Source organism: Citrus sinensis, chromosome 5, assembly GCF_022201045.2.
Source record: "Citrus sinensis cultivar Valencia sweet orange chromosome 5, DVS_A1.0, whole genome shotgun sequence".
Taxonomy (NCBI): domain Eukaryota; kingdom Viridiplantae; phylum Streptophyta; class Magnoliopsida; order Sapindales; family Rutaceae; genus Citrus; species Citrus sinensis.
Window position 1 is genome coordinate 8059116 of NC_068560.1, and position 24710 is coordinate 8083825.

General features: G+C 32.1%; 2 protein-coding genes across 2 annotated transcripts; both read right to left on the reverse strand.

Annotated features, from left to right (window-relative positions):
- Positions 1 to 692: 692 nt before the first annotated feature.
- LOC102611268 (uncharacterized) lies at positions 693 to 8303 on the reverse strand. Its single transcript, XM_006470957.4, has 11 exons — positions 7872 to 8303; positions 7198 to 7322; positions 5287 to 5731; positions 4919 to 5031; positions 3841 to 4624; positions 2995 to 3468; positions 2667 to 2855; positions 2364 to 2591; positions 1781 to 2129; positions 1487 to 1670; positions 693 to 1385 (listed from the first exon to the last, which is right to left on the reverse strand). The coding sequence occupies exons 1-11, from the start codon at positions 8091 to 8093 to the stop codon at positions 902 to 904; spliced, it is 3597 nt and encodes a 1198-aa protein (XP_006471020.2). The 5' UTR covers positions 8094 to 8303; the 3' UTR covers positions 693 to 901.
- Positions 8304 to 14260: 5957 nt separating this feature from the next.
- LOC127902221 (NAD(P)H-quinone oxidoreductase subunit 6, chloroplastic-like) lies at positions 14261 to 23223 on the reverse strand. The gene is made up of 3 exons (XM_052441049.1): positions 23048 to 23223; positions 20886 to 21418; positions 14261 to 14445 (listed from the first exon to the last, which is right to left on the reverse strand). The coding sequence occupies exons 1-3, from the start codon at positions 23221 to 23223 to the stop codon at positions 14261 to 14263; spliced, it is 894 nt and encodes a 297-aa protein (XP_052297009.1).
- Between the last annotated feature and the right edge of the window lie 1487 nt (positions 23224 to 24710).

A 24710-nucleotide genomic window follows, 5' to 3' on the forward strand; every position in this document is an offset into this window, starting at 1 on the left:
AAAAATAATTAAACAACTTACATTGTATATATTTCTATGTATAAGAAAAAATAGTGAAAATAAAAATTATAATGTGAGGAAATTTTCTAAATTTTCCTAAAAATTAAAAAAAATTTAAAAAAGTTAAAACCCAACAGCATTAATATACCTTATTGGGTTGTTTAATAAGCAATGCACCTCATTTCAGTTAAAGAAAGAGTGGATGTTAAAGAAATGAATACATAATTGTATTTGTGTAAGAAGTTATGAGAGATTTTAAGAGATTCTAGGAGATTTTGAGAGAATTTCGACAGCAAGAAAAGATTTGGGTGAAAAAAATATGAAGACAACGAAGTTGAGTGAATTTGATGCATTCATTAAGGGCATTTCAGACTTTATTCACTTTTGTTAGGGTATCCATGAAAACTAAAAAGGGAGGGAGTATTTAAACAATTTTGGAACTATTAAAGGGTATTTAATTAAAAACCCCTAATAATTTCTTATAATTCTTATTTATTTCTACTTTCTACTATTCAAGTTTTACAAAATGCCGTATAGTGAGCCCAAAATCCATGCTCTGGGCAAAAAGAGCCGAGGATAGGATAACTCCCAATCATAATTAGTCCTCATCAATCAAAAGAAATATAAGGCTGCCAATACTTTTAAATATTTTTTCATAAATATAATATTTGTATTCTACTTAAGCGTTCAAATAATCAAATCATTAACCGACTTTTATTTAGTCTAAATTTACATAAAAAGAAGCAGATTTGCACAAGTAATTAATCAATATTTGTTCAATTTACAGACATCAATGGCTAAGAGTTAAATACAGAGCTCTGAACACATTACTACTATGTACAAACTGTGTATTATTATTATCTTTTCATAACTACTTGCTCTTCACAAATTCACACATTTTTCACATCTTTTCGGTCAGATTTGTATACCATGGTCCATGGACACTGACTGAAACATTAGCTGCAACCACCAGCACTTCCGCTGCTTCCACCACCTTCTCAATCAGGGTAGCAGCTCCGACCTTCCTGAGGGCCAATTCAGCCAGTTTCCTTCCTTTTGGACCAGTTCCCCCAAGCACAAGCCCTCTTGCAGCCAAATATACAGCTCGGGATACCCTTTCAAATATCGGGTCTCCAGCTTGCAGACTCTTTCTCAACATCCTGGCCATTACTGCCTTTCTTAGTTGAAGCTTGTCAAGGTTGACCGACTCCTCATCCTCACTTGAAAATCTGCTGATTGTTTCAACGATTTCTTCAATACCTGCGTCTTCAGCATGATCTAAGAGCTCCAAGAGTCTTTCAGTGCACTTTGATACTACATCTTCCATGTCTGTAGGACTGGCCACCACCCGCTCACCTAGGAGGGTTTGTCGACATACAAGAATGCTGGAATTGAAATCCTTCAGTATTAGTAAGTGATCAATAAAGTAGCTCGTTCATCAAAGTGGATAAGGAGGTCAGAGATACACTATGTGGAAAGAACTCACCTGTTGGAAATTACGATCATCTTTTGAATTTGAGCCTGCACAGCCCTCAACCTCGGGAGATTAAGCATTAAAGTTTCAGGCAAAGCTTCTTCCGTTATTCCGGTTATTGCACTTACTAACTTCAACAGGCCAAGCCTCACCATCAAATCAAGTCTTTCACCCTTGCATTCTGGCTGCTGATTAACTGATCCAAAAACAGAAGATCGAGAAAATTTAGAACAGCAATTGCAATCTTTCATGACATAATAACTCAAAAGTCAGAAATGTAAACAAGGTTAATATCTGCATCCTCACCTGTAATGTTTGACACATCAGAAGTGTGAGATGATGTGATTTGGTTTCCACTTGTTTTAACTCGAAAGCTTCCACCAGTTCTAAGGGTGGTAGAAGGCAGGGGCAACCCAGACGATGTTTCCTGGCTCACCAGAGCTGAGAGAGAACTCTTGTGTTCTTCCCATTCATAATCTTTGCAAGTCCGAATAGATGAAAGCCACTGCAAAGTCACCGGTAGAGAGGTGTGCGCGTCAGAAGGAGGTCCATAACGGTCAGCAAAACCTTTTCTAAGATACTCCAAACCAGCAGGCCCTTTCAAAAAAGGCTCCATCATTCTCATACGTGCCCTGATTATCTCTTGCTGAAGAGCCTGGAAAAAATCATTCCATGTTATAATATTTGAAAAAGGATGCAAAAGGAGTGCATGACCCACCACTGTGCGCATTTTATTGTTTTAAAAGTAAAACTTGGAAAGTTGATGTGTGCTTTCTGAAGAAAACTAACGAAGCTTACTAGCATCATGCATGAGAGACCAATCTACCAGGACAAGTCTATGCATGAAAAAAGGAAGAGAAAACAGCGAAAAAGAGGAATGAATACTCACTCGAATCTGCTCAAGAACAAAGCGCAAACCCTTGATCATTGCATTGACATGTGAATAGTTCGATTCATCTCTGATCTGACATATCTCAGCTAACTCTTTCAACAACCTCTGGTGATTAGCCTTCATATCATCATCATTAGCAGGGGCGGAAAGTTTCTGCAAAGTGGTCAATGCAAACTCTAGAATCCTTCCAAGGTAGTCAATATCCAGGCTACCTGAACTCAGCACCTACAGGAAATTTAACAGATTCAATATCACAGTGTATGAGAAAGCGGCAGTGGTACAAGCAGTTATGATTACCACCTGAGAAAGAATTTCTGGATCAATAGCTTCGGTAATCTCTTCTTTCCAGCTTTGGGGAGCCATCCCACAAATTTCATCCCTCACTTCCCTCACAAGTTGAATAATTCGGTCATAGTTGTGTTCACCTTGTTTCACAGATTCTGCAATACCATCCCAAAAAGCCTTCTCCATTGTTTCTCTAATCTTAGCCTGTTAAGTGAAGAAAAGATAAACATAACCTTTTAAACTTGTCATCAATGCAATTTAAACAATTTTCATGTCCCAATTTCACAGGCACAATTCAGTGACTGCCCACAAATAAACTTTCCTACTGTGAGAATTCACTAACCTTGATAATGTTTGGTTTTTCATTATTGACAGTGAATATATCAAAAGCAGCATAGTGCTGATTGTGGACATATTCATTGATAATCACTTCATTCTCTTTAACAGACCGCCTTTCAACAGATGAAGCCAATTGACCACTGACAGAGCTGGTCCCAGAAGCAGAGGAATCAATTCTTTTGGTTACAGATGGATTTTCCTCCCTAAATAAGGACCGAACAACATGTTTTGGCCTCTCAGCACCCTTAGTTTGGTTACTTTTATGATCCAAGCTAGTAACAGATGCAGAAGCAGCTGAGGAACTAGGTGGACTGGTAGATAAGAAGTTTGTGATTGGCGACCCTATTGGGCTTCCATTTTCCTTCGCTTCAAAGTACTTAGATCTGGTTTCAGATAACGCACATTCCATCCGCTCTATCCCAGCATCTCCACTAAGGTGTTGGACTTTTTCTCTTAGAAGTTTTTGATCCTCTGTTACCTGCATCAAGTAAAATTTCAGGATATAAATGCCTATGAAAATGCTTTTGGGTCAGCAGCTGACCAAAAACGATAGAAAACAAATCAATAGTGTATTGTACTTATTATTGTTATTAATTGAAAGATTAATTAAAAAACTGCTCCTCCTCTTGATAAAAAGGAATATCCAATCAGAAATCAATAAAGTAACTCTAGGTTTACTATGAATCGAAGGAGATAAAAGCAGAAAAGACTTGGTGAAAATGATGCAATTCTAAATCAAGTTAGTAGCTCTCTTCATTTTACTTTGTTGGGTTGCTAGAACCTATTTATCTCATGCATGCTTGTAGATCTCTCTAGAAAGAGTATCAATAAGAGGGCTATAGCTATAGACCTGTTTCTGGATAGCCTTCAAATCATGAGTAAGAGCACCATTATCTCCTTCTGCAGTCATCTTGCACTTATGAATCATCGAGAGTTCCAGCTGGCATGCTGCTCTCACCAAATCATCTTCCAATGACTTGGCATCCTTAACTTTCCACATCACAAAGCAATTCAAGTAGGAGCACCATGCTTTATCAAATGCAGCAAGCTGAGACCTGATGGTCCAGCGTTTTGGCAAAGAGTCAGACTCTTCATCAGAACTCTGGATGGGACCCTCCAATATAACCTTTATCAATAACTCAAACTGTCCAATAAATTCTTCAGCGGACTTCGCTAGAGCAATCTCACGCTCACCTTGCCCACTGAAAACGGCATCTGGATGACCCAGTATCATGTAAGCACAAAGGACTACTCTCACTGGATACCTTGATAATTTAGCCGGAGTTCTACCTGCCTCCCTAGAAGAACTTACTTTCTTTGCCTCTCTGCTCCTAAGAGGTGTTCTAGGAGTAGGCCTTTTCTTTGGAGATGCGACTCTTTTAAGAAGGTGATCAATGCTATCCAAACAAGATGAATGATTGCTAGCTGCATCAACAGCCCTAAAGATTTTAAAGCGACTCTCAAGCCGTTCAAGCAGAGTTTTCGCTGTTTGAAGGGTAGCTGTAGATTCAATCAGAAGAGCCAGTTGCTCAAATGGCAGTGACTTAACAGAAATTTCATTAATTTTTAAGGCATCATAAGATCTAGCCAACTCCAAGGTACTTCTCCTGTGCTTAAGGAATTGTCTCCAACACCTGATAAAAGCAAATAATGTTGGGCTTGAGATCATATCTTGATACTCAGAGAGGGGGGGGGGGGGGGTGGGGGAAGAAAATGTATGAAACAACACAATTACACACGCGAGTTTATCCCAGATATAGAGAGATATGACAAACTCATCACATACAATAAACAATTACTAAGCCATCGCAAACTTTGATACTGTACAGAACTTATGGCTGGTTAAGGTCAGCAAAGATTTAATACACAGAATGACAGAAAGCAACAAATCTGTGAAGCTATCAAAAAGGAAATACAAATTCAGCTACCTTGCTAATTTTCTGGAAAGGACATCAGCCTGCTTGTCCATCCTATTCCAATTTATTCGAACAGTATGTAGCCTTGCTCTCTGCCTCAGATATTCTGCTCTTTGCCTCTTTGCCTGATATAAATTATTCAAAACATCAAATATGCAAAGTAGCCAAGTAGCTGTCAAAAGTGACAAAATTAAAAATGAATATATGATTCAAACATACAGAAAGCTCTGCATGTTAGTATGTTCATCTGGCAAAACCACTCAGGGTGGTACATTTTGGGGTTTGAACCCCGCTCACATGAGTGGGGAGGGGATTTGGTTTTCATTGATGCAATATTTGAAACAAAAAGTAAATTAACTGAAAAAAGAAAGCAAGCATACCCTTTGCAGTCGATCTTCCAACTGCTCCCTCATCTTCCTCCTCTCAACCTCACGCTGATGAGAAACAAACTTAGCTACACGCCGAACTTGCAACATCCTCGCACGTGCCTTCTTCTTTTCAGCTTCCAACAGTCCCAATCGCTTCTTCTCGGCAGCTAATCTCTTTTGGTGAATGGCAGCACGCACACGCTCCTTATACTTACTTTCACGAGTCATCCTTCGCAATAACGATTGAGATGACCTCTCTTTTAGTTTGTCCCTTCTCTGGCTGTAAGCCTTGAGGATAAGCATCCTATTTGCCTCTGCCTTCTGAACCCTTGATTCCACTTTTGAGCCAAGCATTTCACGTTCCTTCTCGAAACGCATTTCAACCCCAGTTTTAGCTGCTTGCCGTAACTCATCCAACCTAGCTAGGCGCTTTTGAGCCTTAGCCAAAATGCTCAGCCTGCAGACTCAATAGTTAGTTGTCCTGTAAACTCAATCCAATATATATTTTAATATTTAAAAAAATTTATGAAAAAAGAAGAAGGGAAATTATCAGCCATATACCCTTAAATGACACCAGTATCAAACGTGCTACAACACTTTTCACTTATATCACTCGTATACCCTAAGTTGACAAAAGAGTTCTGGCGTCCACCTTTTCATTTACTACCGTTAAGAACTTAACAAAATTTGAGCAAAATGACTATTTTACCCTTTAAACTCAAAATGAGGTAAAAAGACAAATTTACCTTGAAAATTAATGTAAATTTTCAATACACAATTTTTTTATTTTGTTATTAACAATACATTTTTTATTAAAAAAATATGAATTATTAATGGTACATATTATTAACAATTATCCATAAAAAATATTCATCTTATACCATAAAAAATTATTAACAACATATTATTTACAATTATACATATTATACCATAAAAAATTCAAGTTGGAGCTTGGAGGAGTAGATCTTCAATAATTTAGGTTAAATTTTGGAGGAGTAGATTCGGTTGTAAAGTAGCTTTTTTTTTAGCAATTATTAACAATTATCCGATAAATGGGATGACATGTCATTTTTATCAAAATATATCATATGACATATCGTTTTTTACTAGGTAAATGAGATGACATGTCATTTTTTTAAAAAAAACTAGATTACCCGTATGATGTCAGCGCTCGCAAACGGCAGTTAACGTATTGGTGGACGGTAGAAGTGTTTTGTCAAATTAGGGTATACGAGTGATACACTTGAAAAGTGTTGTAACACGTTTGATACTAGTGTCATTTAAAAATATATGGCTGATAATTTCCCAAAGAAGAAAAAGGAAAAAGGTTTTCCAAAGAAGAAAAGTTGTTGCAGCAACAATTATTGTGGTGGAATTTTTTAATTGCCATCCTAACAAGTAGTTACATTTTTTTGGCAAAACAATTGTATCAATAACTGGGAGCAACTTCAAAAGTCAAAATTTATTAGTAACTTGCTAAAGCCAAAGGATATTGTGTTTTTCTTGTCTTTTAGCTTAGTCCTTGCTTTTCTGTGTGAGTGATCTGATCCATATTAAAAGCCTTTGTAAGAATTAAAAAGGAGACATTCAAGGGAATGTGGACCACCAAAGAGTATTGAAGGAAAAGAATTAGGCATCATAAACCCACAAACCATATCATGGCGCATTAGTAAAGTGGGATGATCAATAAAACACAAATCAGATAAGGCTTTGACAAGGAATGATGCCATGTGGGGGTTCCACATTATCAAACAGGAAAACATCTAGAAAACTGTAGACTGGCTTCATCCTAAAACCAGACTTATCAAAACCATGATCAGTATTTCAACTACCAATGGCCCTCTTTAACTTCAAGCATGTAATCAGGAAGAGTGAGACGACTATATTCGTATTCCGAGAGACCATATGATATAAAGATTTTACCTTTTCTGCTGGGCTGCCTGAAGCTTTGCTTCAAGGCGCTGACCAAGGTCTTCCTCATTAGATGAAGACCGTGGGGGACTTCTTGGCTTCGGCCGGGCCTTGCTTGACAACTTCTCATAGAATTGCTACAGAAAGGAAATGACAAATTAATAAATAATGGTATAAAATTTAATTTTTTTTTAAAGCCAAAGTTAAATACAATTATTATAAGATAATAACAAAGAGAACACAAAATAAACACAAAATGAGAATTTCTTAATACTTGGAGAACTAAGCACATGTCAAGAGAGTATTTAAAAATATTCAACCTCAAGTTTTCATAGAGAAAGACACCCATGTGCTAAAGAGTAATCAGAAAAAAGGTGCAAAGCAAAATTCACCTAACACAACAGTAACACACCTTCACAAGAAAGACTTTTATTTTTATTTTTTAAAATCATAAGTTTAAAAGTTTAGATATTAAATTTTTCTAATTTCAACCTGATCACTTGCTTGATATTCTTCGAGTTTCAAAACTTTAATTCCTAATTATGAATATCAAAGAATTGATCACTGCAAATAATTAATTAGCAATTAAAACCTTCAAAATTTCTTTTTGGAAAAAAATTAAATTCCTCCAGAATAAATAAATAATTTTTTCTAAAAAAAATAAAGGTGAAATTGAATATGAAAACCTGTCTGCGAAGATCGGCGTGGCGGAGCTTCGCTTCGATTTCCTCAACAGTACACGGAGACCTACTACACTCAGCCAGAAGCCTCTTCCTTAGCCTCCTAGGCACTCTCGTTGCCGTTGCCGACGAAAACGACGTCGTCTCAGCCGCCTTCTCGTCACTCACGGAAAATTCCATCGCTACCCCCGCCGCCGGTCTCACCCCCTCCGACGACTCCATCATCATCACTACTCTTCAATGAATATCTCCAAATTCCTATTTCTTTTTTTATTTACAAAATAATAAAAATTAAAAAAAGTTAAATATGGTTCAAGAAATTATTAAAAGAATTAAAAGCTTCTTCGTGTTGTGTTTTTTTTTTTTCCCTTCTCAGCTTTATTTTGAATATGATGAAACAAAGTCGTAACGAAGCGTGTTGTTTTGTGTTTAATGGAACTTATAATCTCTGTATTTTGTATTGCTTTATTTATCCAGGTTCTTGACACGTAAGCTTTCGGCCAAACGGTACGTTTTCTAGTTTCCTGTTTGACTTTATGCTCCTGGACTGATATTAATTTACGTTTATGACCTTCGGGGTTTTGGTTTAATGACACTTTAACCCACCTGACGTTGTTCTAAGGACAATTTTGTCCTCTTATTCATTTTTTTTTTCTGAAAAATACAAATATTACCTCCTTACTTTGCTTTTAAAGATTTGTAAGATTTGTCAGGAGATAAGAAATCTCAATTTGTTATCCACTAAAAATCGACTCTTACCTTAAATTATTACTCAAATTTAAATGACCGACCGAGGGTGTAAAGAATTGTTATAATCAATTGGGATATGTATTAAAAATAAATTTATCTCCTTATCCAGTTACACTTGCATCATAAATTATTATTTTTTATTTAATTTTATGATCACCTATATCTCTTATTTTTATTATGAGTGATAATACAATTACAAACTCTTATACAAACCCATCTTGTACAAATTGATGTGACATTAATTCATTGGTTGAATGAAAATATAAAATAATAAAAATAAATTACGTGAGCTAAGAGATATTTAATTCAACTAATTTAATCATGTCGCGTCAATTTGTTTAAGATAAGTTTGTATAAGAGTTTGTTACTATAACATTACTATTTTATTATTATCCTTTGAGTAATAATATCACCACAAACTCATATATAAATTTATTTTATACAAACTGATGTGATATGATAAAATTAATTGAATTAAATATCTTTGGGCTCATATGACTTATTTTTATTATTTTATATTTTCATTCAACTAATAAATTAATGTCAAATCAGTTTGTACACACATAAATTTATATAAGAATTTGTGATTATATTATTACTCTTATCTTTTTATGTTAACCAATATGTTAAAACATTTGTGGCAACATAGTGTAACACATAATGGACTTAATTGGTATTGTATTAAGCTTGGGGGATTCAAGCGTCATTTAGAGTTTAGACCTTTTAAGTTTTCGTTTTATTTAATTAGTTGTACTTTGGAATGAGTCCTTTAATTTATTAGTTGGGTAAAGTCTAAAAGCAGGTTTGGTATCTTTGGTTGTAATAGCGTTGTTAGGTGAAAAAAAAATCACAAGCCACTCTAAGGGGGTAATGCTTGAATGAGAATATTTTATATAATATTATTTAAACTTTGCTTTAATTAATAAAAAAGTAAATTTAAATTCGGATGATTGCTAAATAAAACTGATTGAACACAATTTACATCGCATTAATAAAAACTGTTTGAATACAATTGACATCACATTAATTAGTCCAAGTTATTTATCTATCATATGATGTTTAGAAAATGAATTAATGAATTGGGAATATTAATTTGTAGAGAGTCCACCACCTATTTTTATTTTTATTTTTATCATTAATGTGTTTAAAAATTCATAAATAATAAACTTTTAGTTTTGCTACTCCGAAAGCAGACTTTTAAGAGTCAAATCCCATGAGATAAAAGTAGTACCCACCGTTTCAATGTAGACCATTCATGGAATCACGCCACTATAATCATTATCATTCATTTCCTTTTGAAAAGCATACATATTATAAATATATAAAAATGTGCAAGTAATGAAAAAAGATGCAAGTAGAATGTGCACAATAAATAATCATTACTCGATGTTTGCATGTATATAAGATAAAAAAAAAACTATTTTAACAATAAGTCTAACAAATTCCTTAATCTAACTTAAATATGATGAGATTAAGTATACGAGATCAAAATAGTGATCATAAAATTAATTAAAACAAAACCTTAAAACTGATATCACCTTAAATTATCATTTCGTCTCAATATCTAATTATTGCAAAAACGTTAAGTCGCACAATAAAATAAAATATCATTTTGTCAATCATAAGTTATATGAAATAAAACGATATTATTTATAGATATTATCATAATGTCATTGCAAATTACATGCATGACGATGATATTGGCCTAACACTGTCTTCCATGATGGTTTTTTTTTTTTAATATTAAAACAAATGAAAGTATTCCTGTACTTTGTCATTTGTAAACAAAGTTTACGCGCACAACACTCAATTTATTGTAATAATCAAACAATTGTTTATAAACTAATTAATCACGTAAGATTCTTGAGAACAAACAGAGAAAAAAAGATACAGAATTCTTAAGCCACTTGAAACTATTTTAATTAATTTAACACTATATGTAGAGTAGTAGAAAGAGTTTTCTATAATCTTTCAATATTTGAGCTTTGAGTTTTTTTCTAAAATGTATTTGGAAAGGAAAATATCAATTTACTTGTGTATAAAAGATTTTTACCCTTTTACTGAAATAGCTTATTGAAAATGGTAAAATTCATTAACAAAAATTATTTCTATTAATTGTTGTACTTTGTTAGTGTATGTTCAATCGACTAAGCCAAAATCTTATGAACGGATCACATTTAGGTAGTCCAAAGTGATAATTAAGTGATTATGAGTTTTAATACATATATCAAAATTCAAGTGAAATATATCAATGAGATACATAATTAAGGGTGCGTTTAGGGCTGCTGTGTTGTCCTAAGTTATTTGAAATTTGAATAATTCAATCACAATTGGTGTAAAAAATTTGTAATTGTATTTTTTTTTTAAATATGAGAACGAATTGCTACAAATGGTGTCAGAGTCAAACATAGAGGAGCTGTGAAATCCTATTTGGGCGTAGTAGACATAAGCCATGACTGCACATGAGATTAAGTATCCATTGAGAAAGGATTATATAATACACAAGGGTGAGTATTATCAAAATCTCTCAACATACGAACTAAAAGCGAATAATTCCATACTATGTTAGAGTAGAACGTTGCAACAAAAACTTATCGCTTAATTATTCAAAATTGTAGAACATTTATCTTTTAGTCATTATTTGTATAATTTTGTGCGTTATATATACATATATAAACACATATAGCTAAAATAAATTAGGTAAAATGCTTGAATCATAGAATCATCATTCATATTTTTTTCCTAGTAGTTATTGATTCACATGGAGGGCTTGAGTCTAGGGGAAAAAAAAAAGAATAGAAAAATTCCTATAGATGAGATCCTAAATAAAAAACTTTTAGTTGGAAGCCAACTCATGTCACTCTCATTTTCAACTTCTACAAAAGAAGTAGGTTTCAATGTTTTATTTTTCAACTCTATAAAGATGTAGGTACCATGGCCCTTTTCTAAGTTCTTATTGTGGGAGAGATCGATAAAACTAAATCAAATAAAATTTAATAAGTATTTCATTTTTAGGATTCTTTTTAAGGATTTTTCGAGAAAATTAATTATATTACACTATAATATTAACTTTCTGAAAAAAGTAAAATTTTCTTTAATTTTTCTTATTATCAAAGATGGGTATAACTAATTTGCGTCAGGGGTTTGGTATCCCAGTCGTTTGTCTTATAGTGAATGAGCCTTTAGATATCATCTAACGGCTGCAAAAGTGACACAAAGACAATTGGAGGTAACCGGACAAAAAGGTCATGGGCCGGTAACCTACAAGGAAAGAAGATTTTGATAAAAGTATGCATGTAATGGGTCCAACATTTGTTAAGAAGACATGCATTGAAACTAACAGCAAACAGGTAGATTCAACTATTGGTTGAAAACAAGTTGGTGGAAGCGTGCAACTCTGGGTTAGGGCAGGATCGAAATTCTATTTTTAAAAAAGTGACAAAAATATTTGGAAGAGAGGGTCCAAGAGAAGGTAATGCACTGCGAAAGTAATTGGCGGGAAAAAAGGAGAAAATTCCCCTTTAACCCTGAGGTTTGAAATAATAAATAAATTTAATTTTATTCTTGTAGTTTAAATAATAGGCCGTGTCATTGCTAATTTTGAACAATAATAATAATAAAAAAATTATTTAAAGAATAATATTAAAATATTGATGATGATGATGATAATTTGCGTAATAATAACAACAATAAATTTAAAAATAGTAAATCGTCAACCAAGAAATAATGGCTTAATTGAGATGAAGGATAAGTTAAAACAATGAAAAAGAAAGAGAAAAATATATTCGATACTCTATTTTATTTGTTGTAAGTAATAGAAAGTATGAGTTGTATAGTTTGTTACAGAAGAAGCTCGAATTAAATTGTAATAATTAAAGAAGTAATAAAATTATCTGACATGTTATTTAGTAGTCCCTATTTGTTTCATATAAGAGTTTAAAGTAATAAGTGTGAAATAAAAAACAATAATTTTAGTGTTTGAAAGAACTTGTGTTGTATATATACATCCCTTTTAGTCAGTATGTTTTATTGTAAATCTTAATTTATTAAGTAGAAAGCATATAATTCTCTTAATATAGTAACACACAAAGAGTCTTCTAGGTGACACAACTTAAAAGTAAACTTTTAACTCTTAACTATAAAAGTGTCTTGTTATATTATAGTTCAGTGAGTCCGAGGTCGATATATAAAAAAAAAAATTTATTTGTTTATTTTACTTTTGCTAAAAATGAAAATAAAACTTATGCAACTTAATTTGAATTAAATTGAAAAATTGAAATAGTTAGGGTTATGGATCCACTCTTAGTAGGACATAAAATTTAATAAATTCTTTTTGCCATTTTTTATTTAGATTTATTGCCGAAAAAATTAATTATATAAATTATCATTATTTTCCTTTAATTTTATGATGGATTAAGTATTTATTGTGCCTAAATTTAATTTGTCTACAATAAATGAAAATACCATTTTGTCATACCTTATATTAAGATATTAAGAATTTATTGTGTCAAACTCCCTTATTTGTTTACAATAAATCAAAATTTTAAAATATAAAATATGTAAAAAATTAAATAGAGTTTATGTCCGGTCACCTGGGGGAGAACAACTGGTTAGTAAAAAAACACATGTAGTAAGTTGAAAATATTTTTACAACTTATGTGTTTAAACAAATAACAAACTGATGTATGGAGTTGAGGTTGCCAGCGTTCCTCTTGCCATGTTTTATTGTTGGATATTCTATATTATGGGACATTATCTTGTAACTGAAGATTTTTGTTATGGTTATGTAAGTTGATGACATAAGGTGTTGCATTAAAAAATAGAACTTATATCAATTAATTAATTTGTGTGTTAGTAAAGTTTCAGGGTTTCAATACCGAAGTGAATTAATGAAACACATATTGAATAGCAAAGTTGTCTTACTCTTTCATTTAATGAGATTGTAAATATCACATTTACTCGTTGGGTAGAAATTGAAGAAAACTCTTCTACAATTTCAGTCGTAACTACCTATATCACCAATTCTTCAATTTATTCATAAACTATTTTACCTTACCCTCCACAGAACCTACAGCTGCACACTAACCCAAAGTAATTGTAGGCAGGACCCTCACATATCATACATTCAAACAATTTGGACTCATAAATCATAATTCTTGAATTTATCCCAACGAGAAATGAAATTATAGGAAATAATGAAAAGAATAAACAAAATCAATTAACAATCATACGAACAAAACTCAGAAAAACAAAATAAATTAGCAATTATATGAACAAGACCCAGAAAAACAAAACAAATTAACAATCACATGAACAAAATAGATGCAGCAAAATTTACCAAAATACAAACACTTGAACATAGCTTAATTTTATTGGAAAGAAAGTCAAAAAGTCAATAATTAATACAAATTGAAATTCCGACCAGATTTTTCAGCCCCCAATTTATTTGTTTATTACGATTTCACAATAATGAACCGGACTTAATGTGATCCAAATTGGAACTGAACCCGTCATATCGTGCGGTTTTTATTTTTATTTTTTTAAAATCATTAAGTAAAGGGATGAGAAAAGGAAAAACCCCAGCCCCAAATTAGCAAAGCAAGCTGCCCACTTTTGCAAACTCAGAACTCAAGTTGGCGCCACCCTCACATAGATGCAGCGCCACCACCACTAGCTGAATCAGAGCAGAGACGAAGCGGCAGCACCAGCAGCAGCCGTCGATTCTCAATTACAGCAGCAACAGAGCAAAGACGCAATAGTAATAGCACACGAAGTCGAGATGCAACAACAACTTTCTCTCTCAACGCAATAGCCGATTTTGCTTGAAGAACTGTGACAGTCAATTGTGGATGAAATACAAGAGTATTCACGAAGAGAGAGAGAGAGAGAGAAAGAGAGAGCTCTGCGAATTTGGATTGAATTATCTTTTTTGTTTTCGTTTTACTGGTATTACAGCTTCAGCCGGTTACCCATTTTTTAACTGTTAAATCTCAGCCGTTAACTATCTTTGTTCACAATCTAAAGGATCATTTGCTAAGAGACAGAGAACTGGGGTACCAAACCCATGACGCAAGATAGCTGGACCCATCAAAGATATAATACCGAGATCTAGCTTTACTGGTAACGAGTGGCAACTTAAATTTGAAATTCGATCTTCAGTAGTGAGCGTATGTTAATTAAAAATAAAATCGGCAAAATTTCAGTATAATTTTCTTGACAAAAAGAGCTAGAGGATAACATGGTCATTTCCATGATTTCTTAATAGCTTAAATTTCGTTTCGGTCTTCGGTGGCAGCCAACGGACGAGTCGACTACGCTTTACCGTCAAGTGACACGTCCTTTCAGTGGACGTTAGCCACGTGAGCCAAACGACAGAACACTCTTCATCCGCTCATATTCGGCAGCTTTCTTGCCCACTCTCGCGCGTTTAGAAATACTATTTGTACTGGCCCTGTCTCCCAGTCACTCACCTGTTTTCTCAAGTCAATCCATTTCCGCGCCGAACTTTAGAGAATCCTAGAACATCATATTTTGCCCGCTACGCGTACGCACACAAACGGTTAGAGTACAGAAGTACCTGTAGTGCGGGATGTACCAGATATTTTGCTTTAGCTGAGAGCGGCTGGTGCCTGGTTGACACGAAAAGCATGCGTGAAATAGGCACGTGTCCGGCTGCGGAATCAGGACAATTGAATACCAACCAAATAGACAATTGCCAGATGGTGGGCCCCACATGTGGACCCATACTTGAAAAAGTTTGTTGAAATCTTGGACCGCGCAATTTAACGCCACCTGTATTCGCTAAAGCTTACGTGCCGGATTCATACAGCCCCCCAATTATTGCTCTCGAATTTTCATTAATTCAAAATTAAATATCTTGATTAATACATTACCGATTTATAATAGAAATTTGATGGGAGTTAATTTCGGATCGCCCCTTGTAATACAACAATTTTTAAAATATTTTGAATTATCGTAAATTTTAATTTATCTTTTTTAAAAAAATAAAAATACTTTCATCAATCTGTCCTTTTTTTTTTTAAAACAAAAATAAAACTAAGTTGAAATTTATAATAGTTTGTGAATTTTTGAATAGTATCATTTTTCAAGAGGATAACCTAAAAATTTACACTTTTGATAAGTACTTATAGGTAGAATTTAATTTTTATGAACTAACTTGTATGAAAAGGGTGCCCATAAAAATATATTTCAATTTAGATTGTCTCGAAACACTTATAGTGATTTTTTATACTTTATATGTTGCCTGCTCTGATAACAATAAATAAAAACTTAAAAAGTAATACTCGCTCTTAAAATTCAATTAGTAAGGTCAAACTTACTCTTAAAATCTAGTTTGTGAAGGATGGATGTCTGCAAGCTTATATTCCCAATTACATTATAATTTATATTAAAATTTAGATTATTGCATTTTCCCCCTATTAGCATATTGTATTCTAACATTCCATCACGTTTTACAGGCGAAGTCCACAATGGCGAACCATATCACCAAATGCCCTTTCTTTTTTTTTTTTTTTTTCCTTGAAGGTAACAATCCTCCCTTGGTTGTGCTATCCGCAACATAGGTCAAGAAACCACACCAGTAACTATCCCCATGCATGCTCGGAGTCGGCGAGATGCTTGCTCTGATATCAAATGATATTTAATCCGTGGGTTTTAGAAAGTAGATTGTTAAAGTAGGGTATTCATGAGCTTTTGTGGGCGCACACACACATATATATATATATTCTTATTTTTAAACTATTGTATTTTTTCATGTGAGTTAAATGTTGCAACACGTAGCCGAAATAACTAGTAAATTTTGACTTTTCTTTGCTTTCGGAATCGATAATGGCTTTGTATGTTTAAAAGAAACAGGTCAGTTCGGGGTCCAATTTGTGAATACATGTCGATTAACCATAGTCCCTAATGATGATAAGTCAGTTCGGGGTCCAATTTATGAATACATGTCGATTAACCATAGTCCCTAATGATGATAAACATTAAGCACTATAAGTCGTGGCCCATATTAATATTTAGGTCACTGCTATGTTACGTTGAGTGTAACATACACACACTCACAACAACAGTGCTAATAATGGGACTTGTTACTGTTGTTGTGAGTGCGTGTATGTTACACTTAACGTAACATAGGGTGACCCTAATATTTATTATTGGTAATGCGAGTAGTATGCGACATTGCAGCTATCTGCATTTTGTTACTTTCGTCTTTAGCCATTGTGGTCTTGGGCAACAAGGGCTTCTATTACTTTTATAGTCCATCTTGGTCATGGACTTGGATTGGGCTATCAATCGTGGGCCTAATAAATCCTCAAAGTTGGATAGTGGTGATTCTAACGAAAGCATAAAAAACATATACCAGTGATACTTTGTTAAATTCGAACCGAACGCTATCAGTAAACAAGAAAAACAATAATAAGATTAATCAAATAATTAATTTTATCATTTATGAGTTCGCTTGTTGGAAACTCAAACCTGACGAGATTAGCGGACAAGTGATGTACATAATTTATGTCAACTCAAACTTATAATTCTTATTCATTAATCCTGTCGAGTTGACGAATCAAGTCGTGCCACAAATTATCTCGGGCCGTAGTTTGGGCCAGTCCCTGCATAATTTATACTGACACCTAAGTTTGCAGTTTATAAAGAATTATATCTATTCAAATTGTGAATAATCAGTTTTCCCTTACAAAAGATTAAACAATGATTGAGGTAAACATATGACATATCACAATTTGGGTTTTGGCAATTATACAAAAGCCACCGACATGATATTGATATCAAATTATCAGTGACGAAGCCCTTTTTCTAAATTTTGTGATAATATTCATCTTTTTATTGATAGTAGTTTTCTGTTTTAAAATTTTAAAATGCAGAAAAGTCCGAGAATATTTAAAATCGTAGAGTTTTAAAACATTATGAAATTAAGTTTTAAAACCACGCGGTTTTAAAACTTTCCGGAACCAAATTTTTTTCACATTTTAAAATCCTAAATTGAAAAATTTTCCTATATATATAAACTAAAGTCGGGAAAGTTATTAAATTATACGGTTTAATAGTATAATGCCATTGTGCTATTAAACTACATGGTTTAATAGCTTTCTTGGACTTTAACTTCATCACAAATAGGCGCTAAAATATGAAATATAATGTGGATGCAGTTAAAAGATAAGAAGACCACATATTTCAATGCATTGCTTTTTATCTTCAAGTATCTAGGAGTTCTTGTTTTTTTTTTTTTTGTGTCCATATGAAATTTATATTTTTGATATAGACTCATTATCTAATAAAGAATCCCTTATTTTATTAAAATAAAGATAAATTAGAAGATAAAAAAATTACACATCATAATATAATGTATTTAATCTTGTAAAGTATTAGAGTGTTTACTTTTATTATCTTTTAAAAAATTCTTAATTTTAATAAAATATGAGATTCCTTATTAGAACATTGCTTTGTATGGATGTATGCATGCATATGATATTACACTATATAGCGTAACAATTTTTCCACACTTTATAAAAGTGTGAAAATGCTATGACACCGTATGGTGGAATAGCGTAATACCTATTACACTATATGGTGTAATAATTTTCTGCACTTTAATAAAATATGAAAACTCTGCGAAAACTCACACCAAATAATTACTCATATATATATATATATATATATATATGCACGCCGCGCAGAAATTATGAGATTGTGGAATCAAATGAAGAGAGCAAAACCTGTCAAGAAAATGATGCTAAGGCGTCTCGACAGTGACTTTCATCAACTTCCATAGTGAACAATAGCAACTAAACAAGCAAAGATCAGACAAATTAAGGCAGGCACCCCAAGGGCAAAGACTTTGAAGACGCTTCTTTTGGAAAAATATAAAAATATGTTTAGTAAAGCAAACTTAGGAATCTCTCCCTCCTGTCTTTCTCTTACTTTTTCATCATTGTTTCACGACTATAATGATTAGTCATTTACTATCACAACTTTACAGAATCTCTATGGAAAAATGCAAAAGATTTGCTGGAGATAAAGCTTTTTCAATGGCTACAAGGGCAACAATTTTACTTTAAAAAAAAAACCAAAAAAAAAATCATCATAATCTAGAGAAGAAGAAGAAAAAATGTAGTGGGGAGATTTCTTTTCCCACTCAAGTGCCACGAATTTATAATGCTTCTAATTGCGTGGTTCAAGATAACAAAGAAATCTAAATACGAAGTATATATAGTGCCACTAACTAATTAATGCTCCGTTACTATAGCTTTGAACTTTCCATGCAAATTATAATTATAGTGCCATTAATTGGTCAATTTTGACAAGATGGATTTGGTTAAGATACAATTAATTAGGGTGTTGGAATTAATTAACAAGTGATTTTTGTAATCTAAAACTTAAAATATAAAACATAAGAGTGGGACTATTGGCACTCCCTAAATACCTCTTAAAATAATTTTAATTATTTTACAATTTTAACTTTTATTAAAATTATATAATAGGATAATTTCTAATTAAATCACCACGCAAAAGTTAAATAATTTTTTTCATTTTAGAAATTAAAAAGGTTGCTTTGTTATCTAATTTTTGGGTGAGGAATTTACTACCGATGACTATAATAGAGAGAATGACAACCCATGTTTTTTTTCTTTTAAATGGAAGAGACCCGATTGTTGAAATGGAGTTTAATAATAAAAGTTAGAGAATGATATTTATACAATAAGTTTTACTTGAGAGTATTTTGTCATTGATGAAGGTGTTAAAAGAATTTTATAATTTTTAAAAATATTTTAGTGGGGTTAATTAAGAAAAAGGGTGTTAAGAGATATTTAGAGGGGTGCCAGTAGTCCATTCACAGTATAAAACTAACAATTCCTCTATAAAATTTAAGATTGTTAATTTAATATAACTATTTAAAATTTGTTCAATTAGACTTCTGGAGACTAAAAAAGTCATAAATAAGTTATGAAGATGGTATTTCACAAATTTAATATTCTATGTTACAAATTTTAATGTTCAAACAATAAAAATCTCACTCGTATACGAATGGGTTATTACTTTTAGCAGGTCGTAATATTGAATAAATTTATGATTTGCAAATGAGATTTTATCGTTAAAAAGAAAATATTAGAAATTATATACTATATTTTGGTCTCTGTTACACAAGTTACTCTCATTTATAGTTAGCTGACTTGTATAATTACATGTCCTACATCTTAAGATCTTTGTAGTGCATGATTACTAACAATATGTTATATAGATTTTTATTTAGTCTCCACGAAAGATAAAAATTTTGATTAGATTGAAAGGAACCAATTTTCTAAATTTTCTAGACAATCAACTTTTAAAAGTCTTCACGAGATCCTTAAGGTGCACGTAAACAAAATCAAAAGTATGATATCTTATAATTCTATATGTATCAAATCAAATCTGCTCTAGTTGAACAATTTAAAAAGGAAATTTTACTTGTAGCTTAATTTTAAATTTTTGTAAGAGATCTTCATCTAATAAGCTAAATCTTGATGAAGTGAACTGGCATTGAAATTGGACAGCTTGAAAATGAAAGCAAATTAGCTGACCCACATATAAATTCATAAAAAATAAAAAAATAAAAAGCAAATGCTGTTTTCATTTCAACCAAAATCTGTCTTTGTCTTGATTATTATTGTTATTTTTTTAAAAAAATTGTCTTCTGAGCAACTAGCATATCTCCCTTTTTTTGGTGTAATCATTCTTTTCCGCTCGACAGGAGAGCGACTTTGATGATGAGAAATCAATTAAAGCTTTTCTTGGAAGTTGAGTGATTGGGTCTGTCTAATACAACCTTTTTCTTCTGTTTATTGGTGTTGCCTTTTCTTGAGAGGCTAAATCATATTTCCTCACCTTGGTTTAGAGGTTGTTCACATCATTACATTAACTTGTTTGTCATTTTTCAAAAACATTTTATTATAATCATGATTTTTTTTTGAAATTAGCCTTAATTTTATTTAATTGGTGACAAAATTTACGTATATTATAACATGGGTCTATTGGATATTTGAATTAATAATTATAATTATAGTTCATTCTGGAGGGCTATGCAAGTGATTTGATTGTTTAAAATAGATCCGGCAGGGAACAAAAAATCTGTTTGGTAATGTATCAAATAAAAAAAAAATTGATTTTGATTTTCCATTAATTCTTGAATAGTATTCAACTATACTTTAAAAGAATTTAAGGGAAATGAATATGATGACATATAAAAAAAGTAGAATTTGCAATTGTTGTTCCTAGTTATAAAGATTTTTTGTTGATGCACCACGGTGATTGCACCTATCAAAGCAAATAAAAGAATTATTAAAATGAGTTCAAATGGAAGAAAGAAGTTTGTTGCTAAATGAATTCCAATTTGTAGACTATTACTTATCAAATCTTGTTTAATAATCTGGTTGGCTCGTACATTCCAAATAATCACACACCACAATGTATTTAGAATAATAGTGATTAACCCAAAAAAAAAAATTGTACAAAATAAGGAAGTAAGACCATTGCCAATAGTCCAAAGATTCAAATGAAAATCTTTCGGATAGTATGAGCGGTTCATAAACATTACAGCAAATAAAATTAAAACATTTACAGCTCCCAAGTAAATAAAGAGTTGCGCCGTAGCTACAAAATGAGAGTTTGATATAATATTGAATAATAATATATAAATAAGAACCAATTCCAAGGAAAAGGTAAAATAAATTGGGTTGGTAGATAACACCACTCCCAGACCTCCTAATATAAGAGAGGAGATAAATAAATCAAATCTTTTTCATGACTTTATTGAGCCAATCAGGAAAAATTATTTATAAGACATTCTCAATTCGAATTCAATGAAATTCTAATCTACTAAGTGGAAATTGATGCAGACACTGTTCTAGGATCAATTTTGTTCTTTTTGTTATTCTAAATGGCATTTTGAAATTGAAGTTATATAGTTCAAAAAAGCTTTTGTCTATATATTATTTCATTTCAATACAAAGTTAGTTGTACTTTTCATCAACCAATCAAAATTGGGATTTGGAGTTACTGACAAAGCAAAAAAGACAACTTTATCCCTTTATACCAACTATACCAAAACTAAACCTTAGTAGTTCAAGATTAAAAAGGTGTAGCTGTTTTTTCAATGAGGCGAGTTCAAAACTGTTTGAATTGTAAAATCGTTAACTACTGACATTGGTAAACAACTTACAACAATTTGATTATAATTTAATTCTTGATGTTATTAAGTTGTGAGTTCATATTATCAATCATTGATAAATAATTTGTTGGACAATACTCAACGTAGTTACCATAAAAAATACAAATTCCAAAATCAATACTATAACTAAGCAATCATTTTTTTGTATATTTGTTTCAAAAATTTCCAATCAACAACAGTAGGTCTATAGGACATATCCAAATGCATACTTTACAAACAACCCATTTATCAAATTTAAAATCGATTTGACTGTAAAATGATTTTATGTGATTAATTTTTCATAAGGATATTCAGTAGTTACAAGTAAGCGATTTGTTGATTGTAATTCATAAATTAACACAAATAAGAAGCAATACTCTGCTGACAAGATTCACATTGCAAGCAAGAACCTTAGAACAAGCACAATAGACTTTCTTCAACCAAATTACTGAAGAATATAGTACACAAGCTTGAGACCAATTTAGCGTTTTGTTCAGCTTTAGCACATTACAACAAAAAAGGGCTTTCGCAAAAAAAAAAAAAAAAAAAAACACGTTGCTAAAACATACAATTTTCATCACTAAAGGTTATAGTGACGAAAAAAGTTTCCTTGCTTTTTCGTCATAATAGCAGCGTCGACTTAAGTTTTTGGCAACGAATTCTCAAATTTTGTTGTTCAATGTTTTAATGACGGAATTACTTTCATTGCAAAAAAGGTAAAGGCGATGAAATCTTATCACTAAATTCGTAGCAAAGGGAGTATTTTATGCTGTGAATGCTCGCTAAAATATTTCTAGTGATGAAATAATATGTCGTTGCCAAGAACACTTTTAGCAACAAAATAGTATTTGTTGCTAACAACACTTTTAGCAATGAAATACTATTCGTCGCCAAAATTATTTTTAGTGACAAAATACTAATGGTTGCTAAAACTGTTTTTAGCAACAAATATTATTTTGTCGCTAAAAAATATTATTTTTCTAAAATTTAATTATTATTACTATTGTTAAAATATTATCATTTTATCACTAAATTGCAATGATAATTAACCCCATTATGATAACAAGAGAATTATTATAATTTCTAACACTAAATTAATTTAAAAAGAATTATTATTATTGATGAAAAAGCAAAAATAATTACAAAATTTAATATCTATTGTTTTGAAAGAATTTTTTTACAAATGAATATAAATTTCTATTGCAATAGAAATCACCCAATAGCTGTCGGTGGGTCCAAGGGCTGGATTTTACATCTAGACCGTTTGCGTGGCTTACGGTTCGAACGTGCATGTGGTTGAGATGGTGGCTGCTTGGCTAGAGGAAGGTCACTAGTGGGGTGAGGGAAAGTCGGCAAAGCCTGGTCACCTCCACTAACCAGTGGTGGTGCCATGCCGGTGGCCAAATGGTGCTCAAATATTATTAGTATTTTTTTTAAATTCTAGTTAACTAATTATTAGAAGTTAATAATTAGTTAACTTCTAAACATAATAGTAATATAATTTACAACAAATAAGATAAGCATAAATAAATTTTAATTCAATCTCTACTTCTTTTCTCTCATCTCTAATATGCAATTCTCATTCTTTAATTCAATCTCTACTTCTTTTCTCTTTTAGAAGTAAGAGAATGAGAGAATAAAAAAGAGTGAAAAAAAAATAAAAATAAATGATATATAAATAGAGAATTGAAGTTCTTAGCAATGAAACTTAAAATTTCTAACCAAAACTTAATTTTGGCGAAAAATAATTAGCCTTTAATTTTGAAATTTTCATGTTGTTCAACGATGAAATGAAAATTGTTGGTAAAGGTATATGTTTAGCAACAAAATTTTAATTTCATCGCTAAAAATCTAAAACTTTTGCAGCAAATTAACTGCTTTAAATTTTTAAATGAACATTTTCAATAATGAAATAATATTTTCGTCCCTAAAAATACCCACTTAGCGATACCCATTTAGTGATGAAATTAAAATTTCATCGTAGAAAGGTCTAAAATTTTGGCATTATCCATAACACATGTGGGTTGTGCCTCTTTAAAAACATCTCTCAGTAATTTATGCCTTCAGAATATTCTTATTGCTCCAAAACTAAAAAACAGTTTGTTATCTATTGGGCAACTTATTGATGATCTTTAGTGTTCTATTATTTTTTATACTAATGGGTTGTTGTGAAGAACAAGGAAAACAAGGTCATATGTAGAGAATGCAAGTAAGGAAAACTCTTTATGCTAGAGGAGAATGTGACTTATTAGGTAATAAATGAAAAATCTAAAAATTATGATATGTGAAAATAAAAAAGACAAAAAAATCCTCAAATTTGAAAAACCTAACCGCCATCATAACTAGCAACCGTTACGACTCGCCACTACCGCCACCATACCTGCCATCATCCACTAACCAAGCCCCTGCCAAACCTCTCCTCAACTGCTGCTGGTAACTACCATAAAATACTTAAAACCTGCAACCTTTCACTACTTAACCCATCGTCGTTCACCCACCTTCACGACAACCAACCAGCTTTCTCACTATCAATCTCAACCATCATCAAACTCCCCATATGTCGTACATCAAATCCCAGCTAACGTTAGATATGATTAACGACCGAAATCTTCACCACGAGCTAAGCACCGTAGTTGTCACTTCAAGTCAATTTTTTGACCAAACATATGAGAATCCGGCCAATCCACAGTAACCATCATGTTCATTACTACCAAATCTACCAGATCTGACCATTAGATACCAAATCATGACCACCAACTACTGGCCACACCAAAAATGAGGTTGAGCTTTATTGACAGTTTTTCCATTGAAATACTAACTAAGCAACACAAGTTTTTCCATTGAAATACTAACTAAGCAACACAAGAGGGGGATGAATT